The 27,465-nt window shown below is 39.0% G+C and overlaps 1 protein-coding gene across 4 annotated transcripts in view; it reads right to left on the reverse strand.

Moving 5' to 3' along the window:
- The window catches only part of LOC149088496 (rho guanine nucleotide exchange factor 17-like), a 208,340-nt gene that overhangs the window by 116,816 nt on the left and 64,059 nt on the right, over positions 1-27,465 (reverse strand). The window contains exon 1 of one of the 4 annotated variants that reach the window (XM_089247799.1): positions 8,943-9,697. The exons of the other annotated variants lie outside the window; for them this stretch is intronic. Coding sequence (XP_089103925.1) covers positions 8,943-9,182 — 240 coding nt within the window. The 5' untranslated portion in view covers positions 9,183-9,697. Of the gene's footprint in view, positions 1-8,942; positions 9,698-27,465 lie in introns of those variants that run through there. 4 annotated transcript variants of the gene reach the window in all.

Below are 27,465 nucleotides of genomic sequence, written 5' to 3' on the forward strand. Positions count from 1 at the left end.
CAAGTGGTTTGTGGCGCATACCATGATCAATGGAGATCAATAATTTGGAAATTCATTTACTGTTCCAACTTGGCGAAAAGCAAAGGATTCAGGGTTGCCTTTTTTTGGCATTTATCGGTTTTTCTATCCTCCACAAATACTGCTATTCCTTATTATTTTCTTTGAGAATTTTTCGAAATTCTTTCTCGCTCAAGTTTCAAATAGACTTAAAATGTCAAATGATATTGCACAAAGTTAGACCGTATCATGAAGATCTCAATTTAAAATTTTCAAGGTTTTCGAAAGCAATGTAATAGTAGAGAAATATTTTTATTCATATGTATAAAATTACATGTCTTGACAGCTTAATTCACTGATTCATCGCCGAGCCGCAACCACTGAAGGTCAGGCCCGTATCTAGAAATTCCATTCGGAGGGGGGGGGGGTGGACAAGGTGGTCAAATAATATATTTGACCATGTTTTACCTTATTTCAATCATTTTCTCTCATTTCGAAGGGACCGGATCCCCGATTCCCCCCTTCTCACTACGAAGCTATAAACATAAAATTCTGTCAGTAGTTTTATTTCATGCTGTTGAGACTCCCAAAAAAATTTCTTAAAATTCTACCTCTAAGTTGGTCTTAAGGCTTTGAAGAGAGTATGCAAATTGTGTGTTAGTGTAGTTGCATACAGGGTGTCCTTTAAGAGTTAGTACGGCCATTGTCTCCTCAACCATCCGCGGTAGAGATGATTTCAGTTTGAAAAAATGCTCAAAAGGCGTTCAAAAATTACCCTGTACCAGTTTTGAGAGTGAAAACACAGTGTGTAAGAAAATAAAAATAAAAATTTTTAACTTCTAATTATGAAGTGACTGCACCGTATCTCCTGAGACCACCAAAAAAAATCTAAGTTGACAAGTATAATGTTCGCTGAGATATTTGAATTCAAAATTCGAAGGAAAGATGGAAAGGACAGCATAAATTTGGGGAAGGAGCGTTGTTGATTAGTTTTTGCTGTCTTTTCATAACTTTTCTCCAGTTTTTGAATTCAAATATCTTAGCGAATATTGCACTGAGAAACATGCAATTTTTCTGTTGGCATCAGGAGAGACAATGCAACAACTTTCTAATTGGAAGTTAAAGGACAGGAAATCAAAGAAAAATTTAGATTTTTTTTGTTTTGAGCCACACACACTGTAATTTCCGAGGATGATATCACTTTCCGCTATCCATACGAAGGTTTCAACGGTTGGCTGATGCGAGATGAAGTTAGGAAGGAAAAATTCAGCTGTGCTCTTGCTAGGAATCGAACCCACGTTCTCGAGCTTTCTGGGTGAGCACACTAGACTACAAAGGAAAAGAATATAAATTTTTCCTTGGAACTTGTATGCGATGAACGGTCGGACCTAACTCAGGCCTCTGGTGCCAGTTACACTGCCACCAGTCCATGTACGGTCCCGTTTAGTGCACACAAGCTCTAACGAAAGATTGAGATATTCGTTGCCAATGCAGTCTAAGACGCTCACCCGGCAAGTGAGAGAACGTGGATTCGATTCCCCGCAAAGACAGTTTTGAATGTTCTTCCTTCCCTAAATTCATCTACGCATCGGCTAACCGTTGAAAAAAACACTATTTCCACTCTCAAAACTGGTAAAGGGTAATCTTTGAAAGTATTTTGAGCATTTTTTAAATTGAAACTATACCTCTCCGACGGACGATTGATAAGAAAAGGCAGCACTAGCACGTACAGGACACCCTGTATAGCTAGATAGGGGCCTCAGAAAAATTTGTTTCACCTGCGGGGATGATGCTGTTGAGATAGCGCTGGGCTTACTTTATGGAAATAGAGCACAAAATCTCTCAATCCAAAAACTGAGCATTAACGCGAGCTTTTGTTCGAAATTAACTTCGTCTCTCTGCTTTGTATATAGGACATAACAGCACCTCTCGCACACTCCACTGCATAATACATTTGAAATTAAAATTTGAAAATTTATTTGATCACAATTTATCATTCTCATCGGCGCCCCCACGCCCCTCGCCGTAAGAAATTCAAATCCCGACAGAAATCGCGAAGTGCGGCTTATACGGCAAAATTAAAATTTGAAAATTTATTTGATCGCAATTTATGATTCTCATAGGCGCCCCCACGCATCTCACCGCGAAAAATTCAAATCCCGACAGATATCGCGAAGTGCGGCTTATACGGCAAAATTGAAATTTGAAAATTTATTTGATCGCAATTTATCATTCTCATCGGCGCCCCCACGCCCCTCGCCGCGAGAAATTCAAATCCCGACAGATATCGCGAAGTGCGGCTTATACGGCAAAATTGAAATTTGAAAATTTATTTGATCGCAATTTATCATTCTCACGGGCGCCCCCACGCCCCTCACCGCGAAAAATTCAAATCCCGATAGAAATCGCGAAGTGCGGCTTATACGGCAAAATTAAAATTTGAAAATTTATTTGACCGCAATTTATCATTCTCATCGGCGCCCCCACGCCCCTCGCCGCGAGAAATTCAAATCCCGACAGATATCGCGAAGTGCGGCTTATACGGCAAAATTAAAATTTGAAAATTTATTTGACCGCAATTTATCATTCTCATCGGCGCCCCCACGCCCCTCGCCGCGAGAAATTCAAATCCCGACAGATATCGCGAAGTGCGGCTTATACGGCAAAATTGAAATTTGAAAATTTATTTGATCGCAATTTATCATTCTCACGGGCGCCCCCACGCCCCTCACCGCGAAAAATTCAAATCCCGATAGAAATCGCGAAGTGCGGCTTATACGGCAAAATTAAAATTTGAAAATTTATTTGACCGCAATTTATCATTCTCATCGGCGCCCCCACGCCCCTCGCCGCGAGAAATTCAAATCCCGATAGAAATCGCGAAGTGCGGCTTATACGGCAAAATTGAAATTTGAAAATTTATTTGACCGCAATTTATCATTCTCATCGGCGCCCCCACGCCCCTCGCCGCGAAAAATTCAAATCCCGACAGAAATCGCGAAGTGCGGCTTATACGGCAAAATTAAAATTTGAAAATTTATTTGATCGCAATTTATCATTCTCACGGGCGCCCCCACGCCCCTCACCGCGAAAAATTCAAATCCCGATAGAAATCGCGAAGTGCGGCTTATACGGCAAAATTAAAATTTGAAAATTTATTTGACCGCAATTTATCATTCTCATCGGCGCCCCCACGCCCCTCGCCGCGAGAAATTCAAATCCCGACAGATATCGCGAAGTGCGGCTTATACGGCAAAATTAAAATTTGAAAATTTATTTGACCGCAATTTATCATTCTCATCGGCGCCCCCACGCCCCTCGCCGCGAGAAATTCAAATCCCGACAGATATCGCGAAGTGCGGCTTATACGGCAAAATTGAAATTTGAAAATTTATTTGATCGCAATTTATCATTCTCACGGGCGCCCCCACGCCCCTCACCGCGAAAAATTCAAATCCCGATAGAAATCGCGAAGTGCGGCTTATACGGCAAAATTAAAATTTGAAAATTTATTTGACCGCAATTTATCATTCTCATCGGCGCCCCCACGCCCCTCGCCGCGAGAAATTCAAATCCCGACAGATATCGCGAAGTGCGGCTTATACGGCAAAATTAAAATTTGAAAATTTATTTGATCGCAATTTATCATTCTCATCGGCGCCCCCACGCCCCTCGCCGCGAGAAATTCAAATCCCGACAGATATCGCGAAGTGCGGCTTATACGGCAAAATTAAAATTTGAAAATTTATTTGATCGCAATTTATCATTCTCATCGGCGCCCCCACGCCCCTCGCCGCGAGAAATTCAAATCCCGACAGATATCGCGAAGTGCGGCTTATACGGCAAAATTGAAATTTGAAAATTTATTTGATCGCAATTTATCATTCTCACGGGCGCCCCCACGCCCCTCACCGCGAAAAATTCAAATCCCGATAGAAATCGCGAAGTGCGGCTTATACGGCAAAATTAAAATTTGAAAATTTATTTGACCGCAATTTATCATTCTCATCGGCGCCCACACGCCCCTCGCCGCGAGAAATTCAAATCCCGACAGATATCGCGAAGTGCGGCTTATACGGCAAAATTAAAATTTGAAAATTTATTTGACCGCAATTTATCATTCTCATCGGCGCCCCCACGCCCCTCGCCGCGAGAAATTCAAATCCCGACAGATATCGCGAAGTGCGGCTTATACGGCAAAATTAAAATTTGAAAATTTATTTGATCGCAATTTATCATTCTCATCGGCGCCCCCACGCCCCTCGCCGCGAGAAATTCAAATCCCGACAGATATCGCGAAGTGCGGCTTATACGGCAAAATTGAAATTTGAAAATTTATTTGATCGCAATTTATCATTCTCACGGGCGCCCCCACGCCCCTCACCGCGAAAAATTCAAATCCCGATAGAAATCGAAAAGTGCAGCTTATACGGCGAAATTAAAATTTGAAAATTTATTTGATCACAATTTATCATTCTCATTGGCGCCCCCACGCCCCTCGCGCGAGAAATTCAAATCAAGACAGATATCGCGAAGTGCGGCTTATACGGCAAAATTAAAATTTGAAAATTTATTTGATCGCAATTTATCATTCTCATCGGCGCCCCCACGCCCCTCGCCGCGAGAAATTCAAATCCCGACAGATATCGCGAAGTGCGGCTTATACGGCAAAATTAAAATTTGAAAATTTATTTGATCGCAATTTATCATTCTCATCGGCGCCCCCACGCCCCTCGCCGCGAGAAATTCAAATCCCGACAGAAATCGCGAAGTGCGGCTTATACGGCAAAATTAAAATTTGAAAATTTATTTGATCGAAATTTATGATTCTCATTGGCGCCCCCACGCATCTCACCGCGAAAAATTCAAATGCCGACAGAAATCGAAAAGTGCAGCTTATACGGCGAAATTAAAATTTGAAAATTTATTTGATCACAATTTATCATTCTCATTGGCGCCCCCACGCCCCTCGCGCGAGAAATTCAAATCAAGACAGATATCGCGAAGTGCGGCTTATACGGCAAAATTAAAATTTGAAAATTTAGTTGATCGCAATTTATCATTCTCATCGGCGCCCCCACGCCCCTCGCCGCGAGAAATTCAAATCCCGACAGAAATCGCGAAGTGCGGCTTATACGGCGAAATTGAATTTTTAAATTCGACAGTGTCGGGATTTCGTCTGTCGGGATTGTGAACGGAACCCAAATAGTATATGGTCACTGCGAAAACGATTCTCCAGCAAGTGTTTAGAGCACATCGGAACCGACTGGAATCAAATCAACCCTTCCATTAAAATGACCGATCCCATTATTTAACTGATTAAAAATTTGAATTCTGATAACATTAGTAATTGCGTACAATTTAATATGCAGGGTTAGCCGTAAGTGCTAGAACGGAATTTATCGCATCAACCGTCCGTGGTTATAGGTATGATTCCAGTTTAAAAAAAAAATGCTCCAATGGCGTTCAGAAAATTACCCTGAACCAGTTTTGAAAGTGAAAATACAGTGTGTAACAAAATAAAAGAAAACCTAAATTTTCATACGATCCACCTGTCCCCTAACTCATAATTAGAAATTTGTATGTTGTTGCCCTGTATCTCCTGGGACCAACAGAAAAAGATTATACAAATACAAAGCCACAACAGGCAAAATGCCCAACGAGGTGGCTGATAAAAAGATGCCCATAAAGTCAAACCTAGTTAATGCGTCAACCGGTTAACACGTCACTCCGCTTACCGGATCACTTTTTGGAAGTCCCTATTATCTTCAGGCAGGAAATGGCACAGCTATCGCTTACTCCGTTTAATGAGTGACTCCGCACATCGAGTCATATCTCTGCTCTCCCGAGAGTGACTCATTAACGAGGTTTGACTGTATTTCCAAGAGCAATTATTCGTTAAAAAGTTTTGAAAGTACAGCAAAAACTAACGAACACACGACGCACTTTTCCTTCATTCATGCTGTCCTTTCCCAACTTTTGGAATTCGAATATCTCAGCGAATACAGTCAAACCTCGTTAATGAGTCACTCTTGGGGGAGCAAAAATATGACTTGATATGCGGAGTAACTCATTAAACGGAGTAAGCCATAGCTGTGCCATTTCCTGCCTGAAGATAATAGCGACTTCCAAAAAACTGATCCGGTAAGCGGAGTGACGTGTTAACCGGGTGACGCATTAACGAGGTTTGAGTGTATTGCACCTAGAAACTTGGATTTTTTAAAAATTTATTTTTAATTTAATTAATTTAATTAATTTTTAGTTAATTAAAAAGAATTTAGACTCAGGAGAAACAGGGCAACAACATTCTAATTGAAAGTTAGAGAACAGAGGACCGTAAAAAAAATTTATCTCCTTTTATTTTGTTACACATTGTATTTCGACTCACAAAACTAGTACAGGGTAGTTTTTGGGTTTTGAACGAAAATTTTAAATTCAAACTGTACCTCTACGACGGAGGGTTGATGAGATATGAACGCCGCATTAGCACTTACAGGACACCCTGTACATAATTAAACTAATACCGGGCGCATTAATTAATGTTTCAATTCTCAAGTTCAATCAATTTTATTATATTAGACTCATTTGTTAGTAAATTCCTTTCGAAATTTCGATGAATTTCAACTTATCCGAAGAAACTTTGTGACGACTAAAATCATAAAATGCTTTGATACCAAAGTTCAGATTAAATTGGAAATTCTAACTAAATTACAGGAACTAAATTCTAGAATTTTCGCTCTTAAAGAGTCGATCGAGTAAATAATCAATTAGAGATCCTTTTCGGAATATTAATTAGAAGGTTGTGTCAGAAATTTCTGAAGCTTACGTAACATTCATTTCTCGTATTACACACGCACACACAACGGATATGATCGATACTGTGTGTTGTTTAACGGATAAATAAATTGGAAATGGAGAAGTGCCGTTAAAAAGATGAATTGTTGTATGTCTTTTTGTGGAAAAATAGGAAAACTTTTACGGGAGAGAAGAAATGTTTTTCCTTTATAAAATAATAACGTTGAGAGCCTTCGGGGCAAATATCTGATTTCTAGTTTGGGGACCTTGTGAAAATTTCTTGGCTTGATTCTCCGTGATCGGAAATTCTGATCCAGGGATTTTCAGGAAAAGATTGAAAATTATTATAATGAAACTGATTACGGATTTTTTAATAATCGATTATGGATATGGTGGAATAAAACACGCATAATTGGTATTACATGAGTAATTACAATAAACAATTAAGGGGCCGTTCAAGTATTACGTCATCATCGATGGGGGGGGGGGAGGGGGGTTTCCGATTTGCTGAGTTTTGATGACAAGGGGGGAGGGGAGGGGCATAGCTGATGACGAAATTTTGCTGACGGGGGGGGGGGGAAGGGTCAGCGTTTTGCTGACTTTTGCTGACAAGGGGGGGGGGGGGTCAAAAATGGCTAAAAATTTGCTTACGTAATAGTTGAACGGCCCCTAATCTAATTAATTGAATTAATGAAAAAACTTCAACAATTTTTAATATTTTCAATATAAAACCACAACTCATCTTCAATCAGATCATTTCAATTAAAGGAAAAAAAGATATCTATACGAATATATTAACCCAGAGAAATGTATACATGAATTGAATTGAATTGGAAAATTTTATACAAGCACAAATATAAGGCCGAAACAGGCGAAATGATCAAAAAGGTGGTGGCGAAAAAGATACAAATACGGGTGTCATATATCTCTAAAATACAGCAACCCCCAATTAAAAGCACAATTATGTAAATTAAAAACTATATGTACATGATAAATATGTATAACAGAAAGTCCATAAACAAGATTATGGTTGTGTTACTTTAAGTATGGAGAGTTTCTCGATTCACCCCTAATGTGTTTATCGTATTTCTCTTTAAACGTGTCAATTTTGTCAGAATTTACTACCCCTGGGGGTAAGCAATTCCATTTATTAACTACCCTATTAGAGAAAAATTCTCTGCGACACCATAACCTTGAAGTGTCAATTACCAATCGATATTGTTTTCCCCTTGTAGAAGCATTCGATTGACTTGGTGTATTAATTAATGGTTCATCCTACCAATCACGCTGAACACTTCGATCATATCAGCACGACACCCGCGTTCCTCCAATCGAAACATATTGATTATATTTGATTTTTTTTATCACATCTGAATAGTGCTCAGAAAACCTGAGCGTCTCATCAATAAGAATACCCCATATCGGTGATCCCTAGTTGCATCCGGAATAATAGCACCATTCGATTCGTAAGTGAAACTGGGTTGTTAGAACCACAAAGGAGCGACCATGTACTTATCAACATTAAATGTCACGCTCCGTTCATTAGTTAAGTTCGTCTTTAGCACTCCTATCGCTTTGATTCCCGACAAACTTCATTAGCTTCACGTCATGCGCAAATTAGCTAACAATCCCATCGATAACCCTGAGCGAGTTTATCGTGAAAAATGAAAAAAGTATGGAAGGCAAGGAGACTTCCTTGAGAGACTCCATTTGTCATGCCTGTCCAATCAGGAAATTCAGGGTTCACCATAACCCGTTGTAACTTATCTCTCAATCACGATTCTATCCGATTCTGCAAGTTGGTCCCGATCCCGGTCTCTCGTAAACGCTTCAAGAACTACCCGATCGAATAAATTCTGGAAATCAATATAAACAACATCGACATTTTTGCCCTTACTCAAAGCCCCAGTCACGTAATCAAGGAGATTGGTTGCACGTGACTTCCCCTTTCTGAACCCATGCTGATTTTCCGACAATACATATATACATAAACATTTATCTAATGCAGAATAGTAAATATTTTAAAATGGTCAATAATTTAGTGCGGATATATTATATCAGTACAGGAAAACGTAGATATCATTTCACATGAAAATTTATGTAAAATAATTTTTAAATTGTTATATATAATAATTTGGTGCAAAACTGACCGTTTGTTGCTGGGATGGGGCATCAGTACCCACTGTGAACCTTCGACTGAAGTACCGGCGAATTCGGTCGGAGATCCACGGGTCGCTGCGGGCTCTTTGTTTGAACCGGCTTCCAAACATATTCATCGGAACAGGGGCTCCTCGGGAATCCGTAGGATCAGCGACGGAGGCAATAATAACTGACTGGTCAGACAGGGCCCCTGGGGGTCCAGATGAGGATCTAATACGAGTGCAAGGCATCGGGATTCTGTCGTGGGCATCACGTACGTTCGCGAAATTCTACAAGAGTTCTGATGTCATTTGTCTGGTAATCATCAGGGTAATCGAAGAATATTCAGGTTCACCAAGTCCACCTCTCTTTAAAGTACATCACATGTAATAATTTCCCAATGTCAAAAATTTCAGTCATCAATCGAAATTTCTAAAGTTTTTTTTTCAGAGATGACACACATTAGTAATTATCGTTTTCAGTCATTTTCTTAAAATATAGATCGTCTTAATTGTTTTTTTTTTCAGTTTCTGAAAAATTGGACAAAACACCCAACCTTGAATAACACCTAAGTTTTTAAACTGGAGAAATTGATATTTTTCCCTTTTTTTCCCCCTCCGAAATCCTCGGGGAAAAAAGAATTTACGCTAACATGTGATTTCAATTCACACATGCACTCGTCTCATCACTTCTAGACACAATAAAAAAAAACAAACTCGACATGGTTGTGACACGAGATCTGGACAGACACAGAGAGCGAAGTGAATCCTCCTCTCGGGCATCCGATGTACTGAATCCGAAGGATCTGAGACGCTAGAGTTTTACTCTCCAGCATCCCGTTGCCATGGTTACCAGTCACCTTCATAGTAGTAGTAGTAGCGGCACACATGTGGGCGTTTTATCCTTTTATATCAAAGAAACATCCAGTATAGAGCCGTGTTTAGTCAGGCTTTATCATTGAATGCTGGTATAAAATGAAAATATTTTATTTTTAATTTAAATTTTTACTTATCGATTTTTTTTTTAAAGATTCTGAAGTAACGAATGAAGAGAAGACTGGAGGATTTCTCTTTAAATGTAGTTTTATTATTTTTTTTAAGGAATTTAATATGAAGTTTGAACTTTAGCGTGGGTGTAAAACGTGTTTGTTTACAAGTACTATTCAAGTATACGAATGACATGATATGAAAAGATTTTTGTATGATTTGATGGTATCGGCTACCATGTTGCTTGATATTTGGCTGCGGTTTTGGTTTTTTATTTTGTCACTGAACCACCCACGGGACGTTCAACTCATGTTACTTGTATTAAAATGAGTCAATGCTTTCAAATTAATTCTCTCAAAGGCTGTTTCTCTTATGAATTTTACACGATTTTTGTTTTAAGAGTTTACTTTTTAGTACATATTTTTAGTGAACTTTTTTAATTTTTATAATGAATTTCTGAAAGCATCAGATTATAATATATTTTTTATGAATTTGTTTTGTTTTTAACTATTTATTTTAAATGGAAATACCTCTAGTAAGGAATATCCAGTAGATATTTATATATTTATATTTTATATATTTATATATTCAGTATTTTATATATTTGTTATTAAGTTATTCCGGTGAATGAAACTACGACGAGATTGATTCTTCTGTGTATAGTATTATCAACCACTTTACGATCAAAGGACGTAACATTGTGTCCAAATGCCAGTGGAATGAATTAAAACAAGCGAGAGAGTTCGCTCTGTTTTCTTTCCTCTCTCCTGATTATCCCAAAGCTTTGTTGTAACCTTACAAATTTTTTTTTTCATTTATGTTTTTTGTATACCCTGATAGTGATTTTTTCCGTCACATATGATTCATCTTTCTTATAAGAGTGAGAGAGAACGGGGTGGAAAGAGAAATCTACTTTTTACCTACATTCTTATCACGTTATCTTTGATACTGTCTTACACTCTTTTATTTACAAATACTTTATTTGTGTTTTTTTTCTTCCCTTTTTCTAACGTGCGGTTAGGTTAGGACACAAGGTTACTATATTCATTGCCGATTCGTCAAATACAGAGCATCTGAATTTCTTTCCAATTCGCTTGTAAGCGAAGACGTTAAAGTTTTAGTTCCTTTTTACGCGTAGTTTTTCGCTACAGTATGCGAAATTTTCTGAATATAGGTCTTTCATATTTTGTAAATTACGTTAACATACAATTTAACCTAATTGGATGTGAAACACAATTCCTGGGTAGGGTATTTAAACTCTGATAATTAGTTAAACGTGATTTTGATGTCAGTTCAATTATTTCAAGCTTCGATTAATTTTGAGGTCACCAATATCATGGATTCAGTATATTGTTACGAAGCAATTTACTGCAGTAGTTCCCTCACATAATTACTTTCAGCGAATTATTATCTTTTTAGAGTCTTGATTTATTTTTGATTATTTGGTCTCAGCCTCAGTCCTGTCTCATGAGTGTTGGAAGTAAGTTGGATTTAGACCATTCAGAAATAAATTAAGTCTTAATTGACATCTTTGTGGTGTCGTGGCTTTGGGACACGAATATTATAATGAACATTACTCATTGAAAACGTCTACACCTTTGTAACACAATATAAAATTTTGATCAAGTGCTCAAAAATTCACTACTTACTCTCATGTGCAACAAAAAACAATTTACTTGCCAATCAAAGCATCACCGCTTACCCACCTCCTGTACAGGAATTTTGTGGTGGGATGTAATTTTCAATATTTTAAATTTTGCAATTAATTTTAAACTGGTTATCATCATATTTGTCTTTAGAATAGCTGACATTTGCGTAGTGAACTTCTTATGTTGTAGTAAAACAATTTTTTTATGCATACGAGCCACAGGACTATTGCCGAGACCGGAAGAAGTATTAAAACCAGAGTTGTATCAATTGATTTGTTTTGTGATTATATATTAGATGACATAATTGGTTTCTATTTGCTTTGCGAATCTCCCGAGATATAGCCCAAATCAATTTCGTTACGAAAGCGGGCCGTGAGTCTAGTACCCAGACCAGAAGAGGTATTAAAACCAGAAAAGTATCACTGGATTTGTCTTATAAATGCCTATCAGATGACACCACTGGCTTCTCTTTGCGTTGTGAACCTCTGGAGATATAGTGTAAATCAATTTCGTTACGAAAGCGGGCCGCAAGCCTGGTGTGCAGACCAGAAGAGGTAATAAAACCAAAGTAGTATCATTCGATTTGAGTAAAATACCTGTCAAACGAGACATCATTGTGGTTCACATCTACGAGATATAGCGTAAAGCAATTTCGTTACGAATGTGGGTGGCGAACCTAGTGTACAAACCAAAAGAGTATAAGACCGTATTCAAAGCTAAAGGGGGTATCATTGGATTTATCTTAACAAGATCAACCCACAGACAGCAAAAGCACTGAATACTTCTTGAGGTATATACTGATTTATTCCAGAATTGGATGAAAATAAAAAAAATATATTTAATTAATAATTCCGCAATTGATGAAGATTGAGAGACTAAATATAACATAAATAAGGTATTATAAAAAATGTATCCGCTCCCCCCCCCCCCACGAGACTGTACCGGCACAAATTTCACTCTTCAACCTTAATAGAGGAGGGGGACACCACAACCCGGTTGACCAAGTAACCAATTTTGGCCCTGTGCTAGAGGTGCTTATATGGTCGTTTTTTTCATGTCGTATTCATTTATATAGTTTTTCTTTCCTAGGCGTCACAGAGACACTTTGTTGTAGCTGTAGTCAAATCCAGGCAAACAAAATACAGTGAGACCTGTGTATAACGATACTGTCTATAGGTATTTTCCTTGGTCCCTGCGGAATTATTATTTAACAGGAAATAGCGCAATTGCTCAAACTGTCTACAACGATAACCTGTCTGTAACAATATTTTTTTTCTTAAGTTTCGATCGTTATAGAGAGATTTCACTGTAGTTTGCATCTTGAGGACTTCAAGATGCTTTCGCCGAAGATAGGAGGTAAAGGAAGGCCTTCGAGAGAGTTTGAGTCTATGATTTTTTTGAAGAATATAAAATTACATTTAAGAAAATGTTCTTACGGCACAATCTCTACTACGATTACACCACACGCCAACTACGGCCATATCGCTATACGCAATTTACTGCCATTAACGAGTTGGGTTGAAAATGAAGGTGCCATCTATCAGTGGTCGCCTCAAGCTCGTTGGAGAAAATATCTTGTTATCCATATTCTTCCACCTGAACGAACCTGGGACCTGGCGGCAACCTTCACGGCGGTAGAAGAGCATCATTAGTGCCCGAGTGGCATGGTGGTAAGATGCTCGTCTACCATCGTGAAGGTTGTTGTCAGGGTCCCTGGTTCGAACCCAAGGGAGGATATAGATAAGATATTTTCCCTAACGAACTCGAGGCGACCACCGATAGACACCGCCTTCACTTCCAACCCATCTCACTAATGGCAGTAAATTGCACTATAGCGATATGGCCAGAGTTGGCGTTTGGTGAAGTAGGGGTAGAAGAGCATCTTAACACCACGCCACTCTGATAATCTCTCTGCCTCTTTACGTTGAATGCTCTCGAAGTGTTTACTTGAAAATGGGATAGGTGGCGTTTTATTCAAATGGATACGTTCGCGGTTGTCGGATATGTCCCATTGCGTGATGTAAAATGTGAACATTTTTTTGAGTAACAGACATCAAATACAAATACAAAGGCCACAATAAGCAAAATGCCCAACGAGGTGACTGGGGGAAAAGATGCCCCCTAACAAATATGGGATGAAATATGGAGTAAAACATCAGGAGCGAGTCCCTCAAGGCAATAAATACATCTATAGCGGAAGGCCTCCGCGAGGAGATAGTGACGTCTTTGAAGAAGGTCATCTCACCTATAACCATTGGATACACTAAAAAAGGGTAAAAGTGGCGCATGCGTCAGCCTGCTATATCCAATTGCTATAGGTGAGATGACCTTCTTCAGTGACGTAACAAGTTTCACGCAGAGGCTTTCTGCTATAGATGGTGGTGGTTCTACGGTGGTCATGTGCCGTATCCCATAGGATGGATGAACTTGATTTGAGGTTGTAGGACTGCAGTGTTGATATGCTTATGATTTTTCACACAAAAGTAGAATAAATAAAGTAAAAAAAATCATTAGATGGATAGAAGACAATGAAGACAAAGAGTGATCCCACAGACGCCATATCAACCAATAGCACAAGTACAAACTGCACCACCTCCCGTTCACAAAGAAGACTGACTGATGACACAAGAACAGTACAATGCCGTGGAAATCGAACGATTTAAATCAAGGATGAAATCGATTATGAATTTTATCTGATTTATTATTGACTCCAATATGAGATTTAGGATTTTATATTCGAATTAAGATTTAGTATGGAACATAGGATTATATGCTTGATTTCCGATTGTATACGTACATTGTGATCTCGCAACTGATTTTACACTTATATTATGATTTTATAGTTGTTATGATTGTAATGTATGCTTTTTTATGAGCTGCCAGAGGTATCCAGTCCGTGAGGACAATGAGCCGATATTGCCATATGGCGATGTGGCCTGGGTATCTTTCTGTTTGACGGCCTAGAACGGTATACTATTAAATCATTACACTTCATGTATAGTTAGAAAAATTGATGGCAGAGATGGCAACACTACACATAACAAACATTACTCAGAAACAAACTTCACGGAAGCGCGCACGCACACACACACATTCCAACATGTACCAATTCGTTCCGCAGAGGAATATGGACGAGTGGTAAGTCTGGTTTAGTAGTGGTATATCGGTATTCAAGTCTGACTTTATTCCTTAAATACGGTATTGTAAAACTTTCATAGATAATTAACTAGTAAATTTCTCGTTATTTTCCAACGTCGTCGTTTCAGCCACTTCGTTGCGCAATATCAACGCTGAATTTTAACAAACACCAAATTTTTCAATTATGTACGAAACTAATGCATTTTCCTGTCTCAAAGAGTCCCAAATAATATACGAATAAGAAATGGAGTCTTAGCAATAACAGCTGTCGATGGCAATGAATTATCGTCGCAAACCGTGTAGATTTCATAACATTACACCGATAGCGATGTATAGCGGTTAAAATAAATTATTATTTCCATTTTTCCCGGCCTCAATCGAAAACATATATAACCTTGAACAAATTTCAACCAGGCCAATATTTTCTGTTTATCGCTATATTTTGATCATTTTCTCGCCAAATTTCTCGATATTTCATTTTCGAGCGTCTTTTTTCCGAATGATAAAAAAAAATAATAATAATTACTTATTTCTGCAATGAATTGTATTTCAGAAAATTAGATTTATGGCACAAGAATATTTCTATGAAAAGAGAGGAACTATAATATACTTTTTTTTTTCGAAGTTATTTCCAGTTGATGCGAGGTATATCATACTATTTTTTTCCCTCTCGTATATTATAGGATATCAAGACTTATAACGGACGTATCTTTTGGGAGTTTCTGTACACTCAGCGAGAAAATATGAGTTTTCGGTAGTAGTATTTTGAAAGAAAACATTTACAGAATGCATTTCGAAATATATTATGTATTTTCTGAGTTGTTTCTGTGAGGAAAAAGAGTTGAGCAAACGGGTGATTTTTGAGGTAAACAAAACAAAGATATTTCTAAAAACCGAAGTGGAATTGATGAGTAAGTGAGTTTGTCTCGCACAGGAACGGAAAACAAGAATATTTGTATGAGAATAAAATACACTAGAGATATTCACAGCTTGTGGGGGAAAGGGAAACAAGAAAATTGCTGATATTATTATTATTAGTTTTTAACATATTTTTTTCAAGGCCAAACAATTAATTCCAATTGATGTAACCTTGAACAACTCATTATATTTTTGAAAATTTTTCAAGAATTTTCTATCCTCTGGGAAAACGTAATCGCGCGTTGGTTTTACAATTTTTTTTTTAAATTGTGAACAGATAATGCCCTTAGAGGAGGTATAAGGGTAGAGAGAGAGAAAGGAAACCCATTTTTTTTTTTCTCCACCATCATCGTGCCACGTGACTGTCGTCTTCTCTCGTGCTGGTAAATTTCTTTCTATAGTATAACCTCTCGATAACCGACACCCGTGGGACCAAAAATTTTGTCCGCTAACGGGAGGTATGATATACAGTGTGACCTCGTTTATACGACTTGCGCATTTATACAACATTTATATTCGATCACAATTGGTTCCTACTAAAATGTATATGTTACTGTAAAATTGATACACACCAGTGGCTATGCATAACCACCAATCGTCTCGGTGAGAAAAGTTTGATTGAACTTCACTTGTTTAACAGTTTTACCGGCGATTATGCATAATTTATATATATATTATCATGCCCCATGACCCCCTTAGGGGTCGAATTTTGAAAACCCCTACTTATTGAGTCCTTACATAATAAAATGGAACTACTGACCAAAATTCGCTTCAGCGATATATATATATAATAACGTGTCCTGACTGACTGATGATTCATCATCGCCGAGCGCGAAACCGCTGAAGCTATAAATACGAAATTTGGTCAGTAGTTTCATTTTATGATGTAAGGACTCAATAAGTAGGGGTTTTCAAAATTCGACCCCTAAGGGGGTTATGGGGAGTGTTTGAAAGCTATATGGAGAAATCATGCCCAGCTGAAAGACCTGAAACTATAAATATGAAACTTGGAAGTAGGAATGTTTTTTCTGAAATGCCACCCAATAAGGGTGTCATAAGGGGGTTCATAGTTTAAATGTGGCAATCATTGCTAAACCGAAACCGCTGAAGGTATAAATATGAAATTCGGTCAAGAGTTTCCGTTTACATCTAAAGATTCAGATGGGTTATTCGAAATTCGACCAATAAGGAGGGGGTTCAATGGTTATGTAAGATAACCTTGGTCTGGGGTGAATATGAATCGCCACACACGGGGAATATAGAGAAATCTTGCCGAGCCGAAACCGCTGAAGCTATAGGTATGAAATTTTGCTATTATTTTTATCTCGTAATGAAGAGACCCACTAAGAAAGGATTTTAACCCACCTTAATTAATTCAACTGCCAACGGAGTTACGTTGGGTTCAAATGTTATATAGGGAGAAATCATCGTCGAAGAAATTTCAGATTACCAAATCCAAGCGAGCGAAGCCGAGGATAACAGCTAGTTCCCAAATAAACTTAGAAAGTCTGATATAATTGATATTTTTGACGAACTTTGATAAGTGACATAAGACTCCTGAAACAAGCGCTTTTGGTCATAGCACCTAAGGATCGGAATAGCAAAGGCGCTAGAAGGGTATTTTTAGAGAGTGCACAACGGCACTCCACCAGTAGCAAATATCACATTTTTCTGACGGATTTGCTGCAGTAAGTGTAATCAACCATACGAGGTTGCAGGGTATTGTAATGTGGTAGGTCCTCTCACGGGGCAACCTGGGCAGCGCAAATTCTACCGAAAGTCACTATATCACTTGATAATTTTTTACCTACATGGTATTTGCACCAATAAAACTCCAATCCAGCTCGAAGGTACGTATTCACCGCGGTAGTGGACGAAACGTCTGCTTCAAAGAAGCTTTGGAACACAGCATAACAGCCCCGAACGATATGAAATTTACTATAAACCCCTGCCCCGTGAAAGCCTATTTTATCTTTTCAGTGATTTTTTCCCTCACATATGATGTATCTTTCTCATAAAAGTGAAAGAGAACAATCATTCCGAATTTCTTGCCAATTCGCTTCAAAGCGAAAAGGGGTCAAAATCAATTGCAATTATATTCTAAGTAACATTGGTTTTCACGTTCTGCAACGCACGACGAGAACAAACGAACTTTTTGCTAAAGCATTATAACGAAACAACATTGGCGGATTGTGCTGTAAAAGGCCAGTCCCACGAGAGTTTGCTAGGGGACCCTTGGTAAGATAATTGAAGTTAGAGATAATAAAAGTCTTTGTCGGGATCCGTGGTCGTCTCGAGCCTCGGGGAAACAATAATTTTTATGGCTTTCAATACAAAGGCAGCGGGACCAGCGTCTTCCTTTGAAAAGACCGAACAAGTACGGATTACTTCACGCCGGCTGTGGTTTTCGCGGTTTACGTCCAACAAAGACTTTAATTATCTTTAGACTTTTATTAACTTTAATTATCTTACCCAGCCTCTCCTAGCAAACTCACGTGGGACCTAAGTTTAAAAAGATTTTGTATTCTTCGTAATTTGATCATTTTTGTCGCACCACCGTCATTTTCTGCACACAGAGGGCAAAATAGACCGGGACCTACAATTTATTGCCGATTCCGAACGGCAGGCTTGTTTTTTGCACTCGTTGAGGGGGTTGTTGCACTAACCTCTCGATGGGGGACTCCCTGCGGACAGGTCTCCGTTTTTGTTGTACCCCTGTGTCAGGAAATTTTTCTGACAAGGACGAACCCGCGACACCTCTAAACATCCTTTGGTGATTTAGGCGAGTATCTTATCGACCTGAGCTACCGCGCCCTTCTCCGTAATTCTGCGTTATTATTCACCACATATTGTCTCATTCAAACTACAGCTGGATTGTAGAGGTGAATGTGCATAGTAGACCCACTTCTCATCGTAGATGGTTATGAGATGGAGAAATTTATCGTTTTTTTCCCTTTAGGGTCGTTCAAGTATTACGTAAGCAAATTTTTAGCCATTTTTGACCCCCCCCCCCCCGTCAGCAAAATTTCGTCATCCGCTCTGCCCCTTTGAATCGTAACGCATATTGGTGGAATCAGAGACGTACACGGGGGGGGGGGGGCTCGTTCTCCATTCCCACGATCAAAAATTTATTTTTTTAATGCAAAAAATAAATTTTTTAATTGAAGTTTTGGAAGAAAATACCTTTATATGTTATTATAATCAATTTCTGTTAATTTCAATGCCATTTGGAGGTCATGAACTCAAAAAATTTATCTGTAATAAATTCATTGCGACCCATCCTTTAAGCCATATAATGATAAATCACATAAAGACCCTTGGCCGCGGACCAAATATGGCCCTGGGGGTTATCTAATGCGGCCTGCCCTCTTCAAACCTAATTTTGTAAAAATGAACTAAGCGGCACATTTACAGAGCGCTGTGTGCCGTGGTAGAATTCCAGAACATTTAAGCTGCCCGTCGCACATTTTCAGATCACTTAAATGACCCGGGACCCAGTTCCAGAACACTTAAGCTAACCCTGACACATTTAGAGATTCCCTTGAATGACATGTGACGTAGCTTTAGAGTACTTAAGTGGCCCCCCCCCCAGTGCGGTTCTACATCACTTAAGTTACCCGCGACACATTCTCAGATTATTTAAGTGATGCGTGGCACAGTTCCAAAGCACTTAAGCGGCCCGGACGCATTTCCGGAACACTTGGATCCGCGAAACATTTAGAGATCACTAAAGTGGCTCTGTAGGGCACTTATCAATAGGGAGGGATGTTACTTCAACTGCTCACAAACTATCGAAAGGTTTTTTCTCGTTTTTGGCCCACCGAGTAAGATGCCATTAAAAATATTTCATATTTTCATTAAGGGTGGTTGATGACGTAAGCATTATCCAAACCCCACTCCCCTCCTTGTCATCAAAAGTCAGCAAATCGGAAACACTCTCCCCTCCCCCCATCGATGATGACGTAATACTTGAACGGCCCCTTTTCAGCACCGACCGATTAGCAAATCTGAACGCACTTGTCCATCACCATCAATTGATATGAAATCCATTTACAAGGATTCGAAACTTCCTATCGAGAAAGTCCAAACAGCTAACGAAATTTTGCGTTTTACAAGAACCCACGGCAACGTTTTGAGAACGATCGCGTCTACGCAAATTAGACTGTAAACACGACTATTGCAGCTCGTCTGGCTCCACCTATCATTTCTGGCAGGAACTTTGTTCCCCCACCTTATATCTGTAGTGTCGTGATGTAAATAAATAGATAAATAAGCGGTTGTCTCTCTCTTACTGGTGTTTAGAGTTTTTTTCCCCAAAGCGACATATATTTCAGAACCGCTTTTAAATTTCCATCTTACAATAGAACCTCTCGTTAACGGACAACCATGGGGACCAAAATTTTTATCCGCTAAGGAGGAGCGTCCATTAATGGATAGTAAAATAAATGGTCCCGTCGATGTAACTTAATTTCAGAAAGTGTCCGTTAGTGGAGTTGTCCGCTATCGGGAGTGTCCGTTATGGGAGGTTCCACTGTAGATCAATCGTGTGTTTCTTACGTTACTCACAAGAGAGTAGAGTAAGGATCTCCCTTGGCTAATCCTTTTGAAATAAACGGAGGCCGTATATAAAATAAAAATAAAAAAATAGCTGTCCAATTTTCTAGACTTTGGCAAGATCCAATTTCAATTAAAAGGTAACACTTCCACTAATTTTCTTTCAAAACGGAACATTTCCAAAATTTAAATCCCTCGAATGTTGACCAAGAAACAGAATATCTGAATATTGTTGTACCTCTCCTTTATAGGCTACCAGTTTGGATAATTTATACATTTGTGGAGCAGTCCATTCAGGAGGAAAAGGAATTTCTACTAATACTTTAAATTCTATCAAACGTGGAAATGTTCTATTTTGGAAATAAGCTACTCACTGGTCTTAGAAATCGTCAGTCACACAGGACACCCCTGTACGTAAATTATAAAAACCGAAATAGGTTTTCCCGTCTTATTAGCGGCAAAGAGATACGTAAGTGAAGGGAATTTAATGATTCATAATTCTTTGGCAGGACATTTATATGCATTTTGTAATTTATTCTGGATATATTTACCGAATACAGAATTTGTGTTTGCTCACAGCAAGGAAAATATTTTTCATTTTTTGAATGAAGGAAAATGTAAGAAAATGTAAAAAAAAAAACACATCTACATTCAATTTTCACTCTCTCTCTGTGTGTGTGTGATCGTTATAAAGAAGAAAAAAAAACCAGTAATAAATTGTATTTCATCCGCAAGATGCATTATTACTGCGTTTCACTATTCTGAAGAATAACATAATTATAATAATCTTTATTCCAGTCACGATTCCCGCATTAGTATCAGACGCGACCCCGCATTTTCCCACCCCAACTTCACCAATTTAAAATAACTGCCAACGTAATTATTATAATACGTGCGAAGATTGATGTGTTATAATAAGAACCATTTTGACAGCCAGATTTATAATTGGTAGTTTCTTGTTAAACATTATTAGTTTTATATTTCGTAACAATTCGTGAATTCTCATAAATATTGGGATAAAATTACATCAATACTCAAAATTTTTTTTTTTTTACCAAAAAAAATACAACCCTTTGATTGGCAAGATTTGAAATATTCAGCAGGGAAAAAAACTTTGAGGTGGTTATATACAGGGTGTCCTGTTAGTGCTAGCGCGGCCTGTAGGGGCCGTTCAAGTATTACGTCAGCAATTTTTCAGCCATTTTTTACCCCCCCCCCTGTCAGCAAAAGTCAGCAAAACTCTGACCCTCCCCCCTTGTCAGCAAAATTTCGTCATCGGTGCCACCCCCGCCACCCCCGATCACATATTGTTGGGACCAGAGACTGTACGTGGAAAGGGGGAACATGGGGGGGGGGGCTCGTGCCCCCACACAAACGATCAAAAGGTATTTTTTTTAAATCAAAAATTGCGAAAGAAAATATCTTTATATGTTATTATAATCAATTTCTGTTAATTTTAATGCTATTCGAAGGCTAAGAACTCGAAATTTGATTTTAAGAAATTCATTGTGACCCACCCTCTGTGCCATATAATGATAAATCCCTGGCACGTGGACCAAATGTGGCCCGGGGATTATCTGATGTGGCCTGCTCCCCCAAACCTGATTTTGTAAAAGTGAACTAAGCGGCACATTTGCATATCACTTAGAAGACCCATGCCACAATTCCAAAGCATTTAGGCGGCCCGCGGCACGTTTCTAGATCACTCAAGTAGGCCCGTGGCACATTTTTCAGATCACTCAAGTAGGCCCGTGGCACATTCACAGATCACTCAAGTTACCCCCGGCACATTCCCAGATGCCAAAAAAAAAAGAAGTCCATAAAAAATATGTATGTCACGTATAACCGAAAGACAGCATCCCAATATTGTATCACGAAAGAAAACAGAGAATTAATACTACTAATACACTGTCTATAAAAGAATTATGGTTGTCTTAATAAAAGTATGGATAGCTTGTCGATTCATCCCAATATGATTATCGTATTTCTTTTTAAACGTTCAGTTGTGTTAGAATTCTCGGCACACGGAGGTAAGTAAACCCATTTATTAACAACCCTCTGCGACACCCAACACGGAATTGTCGCTTACTAAATGATACTGGTGTCCCCTTGTCGAAATAGTTGATTGGCAGAGTATTAATAACTCATGGTCCATCATGCTCATCTCATTGAAAATTTCAAATACTTCAATCATGTCCCCCACACACTTGCGTTCTTCCAATGTAAGCATATTGGAGAAGTCGAGTCTTTCTTCGTAGCTCATGCCTTGTGTGTCAACAAGAGCACACATAGCTCTTCTCTGCAAACCCCTCAACAAATCCTATGCCCCTTAGTAGGCATGGTCTCCAAAACCTTACAGCAAACTCTAGTGCAAAGTAAACTAAGCCTCAGAAAACCGGGAGAATGACGTTAGCAGAAACCCCTCAACAAAGCCTATGCCCCTTTGTAGGCATGGTCTCCAAAACCTTACAGCAAACTCCAGTGCAAAGTAAACTAAGCCTCAGAAAAGCAGGAGAATGACGTTAGGAGAACGTGAAGAGACCTTTTTAAGAATGAAATTGAGCATTCTATTCGATTTTTTTACAACCGCTGAATATTATTCAAAAAGCCTAAGCCGCTCTACAATTAGAATTCCCAAATCGATAAACCTGGATGCATCTGGTACAGCAATACCATTCAACTCATAAGTGAAACGTGGGTTGTTCGAACCAAAATGAGTGATGTGATCGTGCACTTGTGAACTCTCAAGATAATGCTCCAATTGTTATCCCTTTCTGCAATCATGTTCGATTTCGTCTGGAGCCTTTCCCTTTCGCTTTGATTACTGACTACACCGTTCAGCTTCAAGTTATCTCAAAATTTGCTGACAATCCCGTCGAGACCCTGATTGAATTTATCGAGAAAAAGTGGAAAAAGTATGGCCCCAAGGACACTTCCTTGAGGAATTCCACTCTTCACACGTGTTAAATCGGAAAAGTTCCCGTTCACTATAACCCGTTGTGACCTCTCTCTCTCTCATTCCGGTTTCTATCCAATTCAACAAGTTGCCCCCCAACCCCCCAATCTTATATAAACGCTTCAAGAGTTTAACATGTTGGATGCGATCGAATGATTTATGGAAATCAAAAAAAAAAAAAGAAAGTTTTTGCCTTTTCCCAAAGCTTTCGGCACAGTTCCAGAGCACTCGAGCGATCCGCATCCGCAGCACATTCTTCGATCACTTAAGTGACCTTCAAATGCACCACGGGACACTTAATTGCGCCACTGTTCCAGATCACTAAAGTGACCCACGACACATTTATAGATTACCGTGGCACAGTTCCCGAGCGCTCAAGCGGCCAGCGGCACGTTTAGAGATCGCTTAAGTAACCCGCGATGCTGTTTCAAATCACTTAATTAAGTGGCCCGCGGCACGTTTTGAAGTTTATGAAGTGGCTCGCACTTTCCTAAACGTTAAGCACCCTTAATACACAAAAATATTAAAAAAAACTACAGAAAAAAATATCATAAATTAAGAACAAATACGCCCGCGGAAGGGAAATTAAATATATCATTGCTAATTGATAGTTCTGAATACATTACTTCAAATTATTTTTATACATATTATTCCAAAGAAAAATACGATTATAGCATGACCTCTTTGGCCAAATATACCGTATTTCAACACTTGATAGAACATTCGATGATATATGTTGATATCACATCGATGGCCTTTGGCATTTATCTCAAAACTAGTTATTTCTCCCATTTTTTCCCTCGATTCATCTGAAATATATCATTTTTCCTACTTTATTTTATATATATATATAAGATAGGTCTTCCTGTTTTCCTTTAAAATATCATATACCTTGAAAATTATAATCGTCAATCTTTTAATGTGTTTTTTTCAAGTATCTCATATCAGTTTCGTTTCGTTTCTCTTCTGCCATTCAGTTTTTCTGCCTTCGTTTTTATACGTATCGGAAATTTTTCCTAGTCCCCCTATTATGTTTTAGTATTTTTATATGACATTAATTGTCCGATTTCTCCCATTAGTTAGAAATAATTAAATTAGCGATTTACAAATACTGCGTTTTAATTTAGTTCTAATTTATATTATTCTTTGATTTCCTCTTAACACAATTTACCCGTAGCTGACATTGGGTTTTTTGTCCTCCATTGATGTACAGGGTGTCCCGGCTGCGTAATTGCAATCCTTACATTTTCAGTAACACAAGAGGCATCAGAACGCAGTGATTGCTTACTATTATATGGCTTAAAGAGTGGGTCGCAATGAATTTATTAAAGATAAATTTTTGGAGTTCATAGCCTTCAAACAACATTGAAATTAACAGAAATTGATTATAATAACATATAAAGGTATTTTCTTCCGAAATTTCGATTAAAAAATATATATTTTTTGCATTAAAAAAAATAAATTTTTGATCATCGGGGCGGGGGGGGGGGGGCACGAGACCCACTATGCCCCTCCTGTGTACGTCTCCGATCCCACCAATATGCGTTAGGATTCAGAGGGACAGAGCTGATGACGAAATTTTGCTGACAAGGGGGGGGGGGGGTCAAAAATGGCTAAAAATTTGCTTACGTAATACTTGAAATCGTATTGCACTGGGGGTGCGGGATGGGAAAAAAAGTAAAAAACCACTGGTCCAGATTTTCTGTTCGTTGATGGCAATGCTCGTCCGCATGGTACAAATGAAGTATCCGAAACACTAGCAATTGAAGATATTGAGAGCGTGACATGACATGCATATTCGCCGGACCTAAATCCCATCCAGCACGTCTGGGATGCACTCGGTAGAGGCATTTCCCAAAGACACAACCCTCTCGAACCATACAAGAGACTCAAAACCGCGAAGGAACGAATCGGACAAAATCCCTCAAACTCTTCTCAACAATTTAGCGGACAGTGTGCACAACTGATGCACCACATGTGAATCAGTGTCCGAGGAGGTCACACTTCATACTGACGAATTCATATCTGTCCTTATTTCCAGAAGAACGATAATCTTTGTTCACTATTGCAAGAGAGAAAGAGGGAGAGAGAGTAAGGAGCATCTTTTTATATTTTGTTTATCTTTCAGTCATGAGGTCAGGCCCGTAGCCAGAAATTTCACTCGGGGCGGGAACCACTTTCATTTTGGGGGGGGGGGGGACAAAGTTATAAAACAATAGATTTGACCTTCTTTTTCCCTTTCTTCGGTCATTTTCGCACATTTCGGGGGGAGGGGGGAACCTCCAAACCAAACATGGCCCCTGCTCTGTCCCTTGCGGGATATAAGCAGATTACCTTGCGGCTGGGCATGCTGGAAAAACACTTCCGGTATCCACGCCCAGCAGGCATTTCGATACAGGAGCCGCAGGGTCCAACCCCGCAGAGGCCCCGCCGTTCCAAGACAGCGATAAGCACGCTCGTGGAAGCACACAGAGCACTCTCTCCAGTCCATTGAACCAACAAGACAGAACCATGTGGCTGTCCTCATCCTGCGACACACGTCCATCCATTCCCATCACCGCACCTTGGGGGGGGGGGGCAGACCCTCAAGTCCCCCTCCCCACGGCCTTGCATTAGGTGATGTCTGTTTCATTTTGCATTATAAAGGGCACTTCGTCAGAGAACACTCCTCTGGACCACCGTTGCTGTCCGCAACGAATGTGCTCTCATTACAACAACGTAATCCTTTTTCTACAATGATGTGCTCGCAGTGAAATGCATTTTAGGCTTCGGACAATTCATCTCGAACCATACAGGAACCCAAAATCACCTTGAAGGATTGATTCCCTCAAAGCCTCGTCAACAATTCAGTTGCCATCAGTGTTCGAGGAGGTCCCACTTCATACTGACGAAATCAATATCTGTCCTTATTTTCAGCAGAACGATCGCTTTTCTCTCGTACCTGTTTACAATTACAGTAAGGAGCATCTTCTCCTTTGCTCGTCTTCCTCTTTTGCCATGTGGCGATATCTGTTTCATTTTGCAATTATAAAGATACTTCATGATGTCTACTAAAAATGTGTCAAGTTTCATTTCTTTGACGGCTGTCTATTATCGTTAGGTATAACGAAAAATGACACTGTTCCTTAGCATTTGTCAAGAAATATACATTTGTGATTGCGGAAGGAATGCACTATTTGCACAATTTCCGTTTTACAAATTGCATAGCCTTATCCGTTTTCCGAAATGTCATCGTTCGCCCACGTGCAATACCATTTCATTACTTCTTATATTTCTTCAATACAAGATATTTTAAAAGAAGAAGAAATAATTTTCGAGTAGGAAGAGAGTAATTTTGAAGAACGTGGGTTCGATTGAAGATTCCATTATTCATTCATATGTATCGCAATTTTTTTTTAATACATACGACCAGAGTAAACAGGACATTTGCATGTACTGATACTCGAGTTTCATAACTTGCGGGTAAGAAGGAAAGTGTTGCTTTTCCAAATCCATTAAAAGCCGAACAAAAGTAGGGATATTTTTAGCGTGTACGAGAAACTTTTCTATGGGAAAAATTTCGCTTCTTTCAAGATTTTTCCCACCTTCCAGCCATGAATGAAAAAAAAATTTTCTCGCGTCGAAGAGCTTTTCATTCATGAATCTCTCTTTTCATTGGCGTGTGTTAGAGAAAGTAATTGGATTGTCTTTGTTTACTAGAGCGTACGCGCTTTCAATTTCATCGACGATTATGTTCAAGAAAAATTAGAGGTGAGGGAGAAAACATTCTTTTATAGGACAAATACGTGTACTAAAGAGAAAACCCCGTGTAAAATGGCTGAAGAAATTCTATTCATTATGTGTAGGTCAAAGCGTTTCGTACAGAGTTCGTTGTTCGCGATTAGATGGCATTTCAAATGTTTTAACGCGGTGAGTGGAGATGTTCAGATCGGGGGGGGGGGGGGGGTCTTCAACAAATGGTCCGTGAAGCCTTTTTCAAGCCACTGCTACGCCTCGAATCTCTCTCATCTTCTACTCAACCCTTTCAAATGGGTTGAGTGGTTTTAGGTATATTAAATTGAATGCAAAGTTCTCGTGCAATCTCGTGAATTGAGTGGTACGCATTTTTCTTCTCCGGTATGCAAGTTCTCACATGTGTATTGAGGGTGTATTGAGGCATGTGTATGTGGGTTGAGTGGATTTGGATCTTCCGCGCGTATTTAAATGTGTTATTTTAGGTCTCTCCTATATGATAGTTCACGTGAACTCAAATGTGCTTGTCTTAAAATAACATGAAAAATACTGCGAGCAAAATTAACACCCTTTAATGGATAATACTTGAAGCATTTCTACA

The sequence above is a fragment of the Pholcus phalangioides genome, unplaced genomic scaffold (assembly GCF_987345545.1).
Source record: "Pholcus phalangioides strain wild (caught in Gottingen) unplaced genomic scaffold, Ppha-v1.0 ptg000003l_1, whole genome shotgun sequence".
In the NCBI taxonomy this organism is placed as follows: Eukaryota; Metazoa; Arthropoda; class Arachnida; order Araneae; family Pholcidae; genus Pholcus; species Pholcus phalangioides.